Raw genomic sequence first — 7305 nt, forward strand, 5'->3', positions numbered from 1 at the left:
TTAATAATCACACCTAATTTGTTTTTCTATGCAATGCCAACTGTCTTTTCCAATAACTAATTCAATTTCTAATTTATATTATTGTATGTATTTTATTGCACAACAGAAATATTTAAAATATATAGATAATTATATTTGTTTGGCTTCATGTATACAACACAACATTTCAAATAGTACTTAAATTCAGATGTCTAAGTGCATTAGAGACTAGAAATCATTTTATGAATAGATATAATCATAAACTCCAGATAAGTAAAGCTTTTAATTTAGCTAACATTTTGACATAGCCTGATTAGATACCTGTCCAATGCTGACTTGCTTGGGTTGCTTCTTTTTTTTGTGGAAAGTGCTGTTGCCTATTTTCATTGTGGCAGATTTTCTCCTCTTGAGACTCTTCCACCTTAACTAATTAAATTAATCAACTCGTCCATCTTGCATATATTCTTTGGTTGAGTCTGACCATACTCTTTTTTGTTTTTGCATCTCCTCTCCCAAGTTTCAGTATGTCACTGCCTCTTTTTTGTCACTGGTGTTTTTGGAGATTTGATAGACTGATGTGGACTACACCTAACATATGTGCCTCCCATTGCTTACATCATTGGACAGTTTCCTGGGCCTCTGGTTTTCACCTCATTTCTGTTGCTATTCTCCAGTGTACCCAGAGGCTTTGTGTGGTTAGTTTGCCTGTTGTGTTTTTCAGTCATCTCCATGTCATTCATATGTATCATGGTACTTTCATGTATACAAAATGTTTTTTGTACACATTCCAATACTTTGCAAGCTCTTCAATGAAAAAAACAAACAGGAGGTAGCAAAAACTCACTAGATCAAATGTTACATGAGGAACTACACCTTATGTTCCTTATTCTTAGTGTCATCAAAACCCATTTAGTGGCTGGCATTGCCTCACAGGGAATACTTACCAAAAATTCTCATCAAACTGAGGAGAATGTAAAGTGTTAAACCCATCTGTCCCTGTTCAGTGCCTACTGTTGATATGGGATTTTCTACAACACTGTTTTGGCATTCTATCTCTACAATTGACATGGTCATTTCCACCCCTTTAAAAAAATGTATTGGGTGTAGTCCTGTTCTTACACCTGATTTGTTGTAACTTGTTGCATTGCCTTTCAGTGGGGACCAATTCTAGATTATTGTACCTAATGAAAGTGGTCCATGCACACACACTAATATTCTTTCCAATCAAATATCTTACGTGACTTTAACCAATTGATGTAACTGATACTCTTAGGTAATCTGTTATATCATTTAATCAATTTAATTGCCCAGCTGTACTTGAGACATGAACAGGGAAAATTGTGTTAGCATTTCTGGCAGCAGTTGCTTGTGTAGAAATAACACAAATTTCATAATTATTTCCAACATGCCATCATTCATAGGAATATCTAGCAGAACATACATGTAGCAAAGTTGTTTTATACTAAAACAGTTTATCAATATACACATATATATATATCACTTAGTTAAATGTAAATTCATGAAAAAAGAAAAAAAACTGTACCCACAATACAAACATCCAACATTGGGACACAAATCATAAGGTGAGTCATTATGTAATGTGCCCTGATTTTTAGATTTGTGGCAAGAACTGTGGTTAAAGAATGTTTTACTTAAATAGATAAACTTGTTGCTGCTGGATTCATTTTATTAACATGTTTTAATATAACAGCAACTAGATGTTTGTTTTCAATCATTATATATATGTTCAATGGTTTTTAGCACCTCCACTTTAAAAATTGTTCCAGCGTCAATGGCAATGTTCAAACAATGGTCAGAATATTAAGGTTGTTTATTAACGGCAGTGTTGTTTCCCTTACTACAAAATTTGGGGTAAAACCATTTCTAAACCTATGTTATAACTTGTTTATTTCCAATATAAGGTTGTTGAAGTAAAACACATTGTGGTACAAACTGGAATGTCAATAGTACATGTAATATAAATTTGAAGTCATTCGTACGCAGCTACCAGGTTAGAGTCAGTGATGATTCTACAGATCTGGTATTGGAAAAACACACACTCCAAGTGAACTGTGTTGTACAGTATGGTGTAGTTGGGTTGTTTTGAGTTCATTGGTGCAGATATTCCAGCTTGCTGTGGCTATAATGTAGCTATCACTTAGTGAAGAACTTTATCAAATTTAAGTTATATAGAAATATTAGTGATGGGCACATTTTCTTGAATATACAACTATTGATTGTGATCTATTATAAGTTTATATATTTTTTGCTTGTTTTTTAGTAATGATTATTTCTATGAATTTTTGAACTTGTTTCTTTCAACAACATGGTTGTTTATGGAAACGATTAGTTGTGAGTGAAATTAACTATGAAATTGAATCTTAAGGGTAACATATTAAGCTTTGGAAGCCTAGGTCTAGACTAGATTTTCAGTAAAAGTATTTTTGAAATTTAGATATTAGTAATTATAGTTATTATTAGTTTAATTCATCTGATAGGAATATGGTGGTGAAGAGAAGTTTTGTTTTGATTGGTTGGTTTATCACGTGGAGGGCCAATTGTTATGCTACAAATGAGCTTTTGTCACTTTGGTATTGTTTTTTATTGTTAATAAATTTTTAGGTAAGGTTAATCGATATCTATTTTGGAGTTTTATTTATTTATAATTCAAAGGATGCAAAAGCTAATTTTGAAGTGATGCAACAAGAATTATTTGTTGTGAATTGGGAAGCTAAGTTATTTGGAGGCACTGATCAAATGTGGAAAATTTTTAAATATTCAAAATAAACATATTCCTTGTAAAAAGAAAAAGAAAAGGGTGGCTGCAAGTAAACAATTTGGCTCACGAAGGGTATAAGGGATAAAATTAAAGAAAAGCATCACAGATTTAAGAAATTTAAATTGACTGGTTTGACAGGAGATTTAGAAGATTAACGAAGATCAAGAAAGTTGGTCAAATAGGAAATTAGGACATCAAAAAGGATGTATGAGAGAAAAGGTTGGCTGAAAATATAAACATTTAACAGCAAGGATTTCTTTAAATACATTATAGGTAAACAAAATGTTAGGATGGGATATGACCCTGGAGGGATGAAAAAGGAAGGCTTGTATCTGATAATTATGAGATGGCTGGGTTATTGAATTCTATTTTGTCTTCAGTTTTTGCTAATAAAGATTTAAGCAATATTTCTCATATTGAAAAGTTGATAGAAGGAAACAAGATAAATGTATTAATTCAGAACTTACTGAAAAAACATTGGGAAGTTTAAAGAATGATAAGGCTCCTGGATCGGATATATGAGCCACTTGCTACTACTTTTTATAAGTCCTTGAATAGTGGGTAGGTGGCAGAGGAGTGGAAGTTGGCTAATGTTACTCCTCTATTACAAGGGAGGTGATAAAAATTGTCCCAGTAATCATAAGCCTATTAGTCTTACATCGATTGTGGGAAACGTTTTGGAAAGTCTGTTAAAAGATGTTTGCAAGGTCATTTAACAAAGTTTAAAATCTTATTGGATAGTCATTATGGTTTTATTAAGGGAAAATCGTGCCCTACAAATCTTTTGACAATCTTTGAAAAGGTTACTGCTTATGTAAATGAGGGTAAGAATGTAAATTTGGCATATCTGGATTTTCAGAAAACATTTGACAAGGTGCCACATAAAAGGCTTGAAAGAACATTTTTTCTGTGGGGGATAAGTTAGCTAATTGGGTAGAAGAATGGCTGGATGGAAGAAATTTGAGGGTTGTTATAAATGGATTGATGTCACAAGTGGGGTACTCCAGGGCTCAGTCTTAAGACCTTTGCTCTTTTTGATTTACATCAATGAGATAGATGAAGGAATTTTCAATAACTTACTTAAATGTGCTGATGATATTAAAGTCTTGGGTGTTGCTTACTGTGAGGAGGATGTTGCTGCTTTGCAAAAGGATTTAGATCATTTAGTGAGTTAGGCAAGTAAATGGCAAATGCTGCTTATGTAGATGAGGGTAAGAGTGTAGATTTGGTGTATCTGGAATTTCAGAAACCATTTTACAAGGAGCCACATAAAAGCCTTGAAAAAATTTTTTCTCTGTATGTGTGGGGGATAAGTTAGCTATTTGGGTAGAAGAATGGATGGGAAAAATTGGAGGGTGTTTATAAATGGAGTTCAATCAAACTGGATTGATGTCACAAGTGGGGGTACTCCAGAGCTCAGTCTTAGGACTTTTGCTCTTTTTTATTTGCATCGATGACTTAGATGAAAGAATGGTCAATAAATTACTTAAATTTGCTGATGATATTAAGGGCTTGGGTGTTGGTAGCTGTGAAGAGGATGCTTCTGCTTTACAAAAGGATTTAGATCATTTAGTGAATTGGGCAAATAAATGACAGATTGGTTTTAATTATAATAAATGCAAGATAATGCATGTGTGTTATCATAATTTGAATGGGAATAACCTTAATAGTGTCATGAAAGAAAAGGATATTGGTGTAATAGTTTATCTGTCTCTGAAGCTATCCAAGCAATGTGCTGTTCCTAGTGGTAGGGCAAATAGGATTATAGGTTGTATCTACAGAAATATTGAATACAAGTCTAAAGAGATTATAATTTCATTGTATAGGTCATGCGTTGGCTACATTTGGAATACTGTGTTCAGTCTTGGGCTCCTTACTTTGGAAAAGACATTGAATTATTGAAAAGGGTTATTAGAATGGTGCTTGGGATGGAGGAGTTGTCATACGATGCAGTTAATTTAAGAGAAGGCTTGTTAAGTATTTGAATGATAAGGGCTAGCTTTGAGTGTTTTATTATATTTAATATATTGCGTGGGACAGTCTAGATAGACCAACAGGTCTCTTGTTGTCCTTAAATTACATGTATATATATATATATATATATTATATTGTGTAAGATATTAAAGTGTAAATATGCTTGGATTTGATTTTACTTGTATACAGTTGATAATCCAGTATTTATTACAAAATCTATTGCATCTGTAAGTCAAATATTTATGATATAATTTATATTGTGGAATGTTATAAATAACCTCCTTTTTTATTTATTTACAAGATAAATTGATATCCTTTTGTGTTTTTTCTGGGTTCTTTTAGGCTCTGCTGTTATTCATATACTAGAAGCAAACAATTAAAGAGATGCTTGATTTTCAAGTTTAGTATGTTAACTGGCACACCTTATTTTGCTTTGAAGAAACTTTCTTCTTTCTTTTTTGAAAAATCAAAGTTTTTAATTGCACTTCAAGTATACTTGAGAAAGATGGAGATAACTTCAGACAGTTCAACTAGCCTTGATCCACCTCCCTGTGTCAGAGGAATGAAAGTACTTGACAGGAATGCTTTTAAAAAGACAATTAATGTTCCTTATTTTGAAATTAATTCATCTTCCACAGCAGAGACTTTAAAAATACTCAGATGTTATTTACTCAAGCTAGAAAATTTCAAACCATTGCAAGTAGTTGAGACCAAAAAACATGTTATATTAAACCCCCTGAAATTTAAGGATTATGATGTATTGACTGAAATTAAGAAACAGACATTGGCCGATATTGGTGTTACAGAAGAATCATTGAAATGGAAGAAGTTGGAGTTGAACTATGAAAATTGGAAAGCAGAATCAATTCTAAAATCTGTACTGCCTTCTAACTTACCTGGTGTTTCAGGATATAGTCTTATCGGTCATATTTTACATCTTAATCTCAGAGAACATTTGAATGAATACAAAGAGTTGATTGCTCAGGTACTCTTAGATAAAATAAAAGGTGTTACAACTGTAGTCAATAAAGTAAACATCATTGATTCAACTTACAGAAACTTCAAGATGGAGCTTTTGGCTGGAGAGAACAGCATGAAGGTTAAGGTGAAAGAGAACGGAAGTACATTCGAATTTGATTTCTCAGAAGTTTATTGGAATCCACGTTTATGTACTGAGCATGCCCGGATTGTTGAGAAGTTAAAATCTGGTGATACACTTTATGATGTTTTTGCAGGAGTTGGACCTTTTGCAATTCCAGCAGCAAAAAAGAAGTGTAATGTTCTTGCAAATGATTTGAATCCACATTCATTTCAGTGGTTATGTTCTAATTCCAAGTTGAATAAAGTTGGACATTTGTTGCAGATGTACAATCTAGATGGACGAGATTTTGTTAGAACAGTAGTTAAACCTCATATTACTGAACAGTGGAGAGAGTGTTTATCTAAAATTCCTAGAAATTTCCATGTTGTTATGAACTTGCCTGCTTCAGCTGTTGAATTTTTAGATGTCTTCAAAGGGTTATTTGAGGATGAAGATGCAAATGTTAGAGATAGTGCTGTCATGCCTGTAATACACTGTTACTGCTTTACCAAGGAAGCAACTTTAACTAAAGCTGCTGTAAGTATGGTTGAGCAGGTATTAGAATGTTCTTTAACTAGTGATTCTCAGTTGGAAGTACTACATGTAAGAAGTGTAGCCCCAAATAAAGAGATGATGAGAGTAACATTCACAATGCCCAGAGAAATCTTGTTCAAGAATAACTGTGAATCAAACATAGAACCTTCACCTAAAAAGCTACGATTGAATTAGGAAAAAAAAAGTAATTAGTAGTTTTAATCACTATAGCTAATTTCCTGATGTATTGCTTGACATGTAGATCTACAGAATTATATCTGTTACAATAAAATGTTTTTTTTTATAATCTTTTTGTAACACCACACTTTATTGCATGCAAAATATGAAGCAAAACGATATTTAAAAACATTGTTAAAGTCGTACATTTATTAGTTGCAGGATAGTACATGTATGGTGAAAAATATAATAGCTGTTGTATTTTTATTGGATAGTTTTATCCTTTGTAATAATATTTTGGTTTTTGTATTTGTTTTCAATAATAAAAGGGATAAAAGAAATGTCAGAGTAACATGATGGGTAATGTAATGATAGGCTAAAAATGTCTTTGTTTGACTACGAAATAGCTTGTAGAATAGTGTTTTCTTGTATGCAAAAGGTTCTTGGGTTCAAGTCACAATCTCAGAGTTATTTTTTCCCTTCATTGGTAATATTCATTACAGTATTGTGAAAAACACAATTTAAGAAACATGATCAAATAGTATTTTAATTTAAAATATTCTCCTAAAATTTCATTTTGACGATAGAGTGAGAAAAATATGTATATGACATAGAACATTAAAAACTTGTACATGTTTTAATGTAAAATGTATCTTCAGCCTACTTGTTGTGATAAAAGTGTGTTATCAAAAGATGCATGTTGAACCTCATTGTTTTTATTAGGGTATTTTCATGGATATAAATCTAACCAAAAATATAGTACATTCTGTGACAGTTCAAA

The 7305-nt window shown here is 32.3% G+C and overlaps 1 protein-coding gene across 1 annotated transcript; it reads left to right on the plus strand.

The window, feature by feature from the left end:
• Positions 1-216: 216 nt before the first annotated feature.
• LOC106459361 (tRNA (guanine(37)-N1)-methyltransferase-like) lies at positions 217-6654 on the plus strand. The gene is made up of 2 exons (XM_013918979.2): positions 217-674; positions 5075-6654. The coding sequence occupies exon 2, from the start codon at positions 5139-5141 to the stop codon at positions 6540-6542; it is 1404 nt and encodes a 467-aa protein (XP_013774433.1). The 5' UTR covers positions 217-674; positions 5075-5138; the 3' UTR covers positions 6543-6654.
• The last annotated feature ends 651 nt before the right edge of the window (positions 6655-7305 follow it).

The sequence above is a fragment of the Limulus polyphemus genome, unplaced genomic scaffold, assembly GCF_000517525.1.
Source record: "Limulus polyphemus unplaced genomic scaffold, Limulus_polyphemus-2.1.2 Scaffold597, whole genome shotgun sequence".
Lineage (NCBI taxonomy): Eukaryota > Metazoa > Arthropoda > Merostomata > Xiphosura > Limulidae > Limulus > Limulus polyphemus.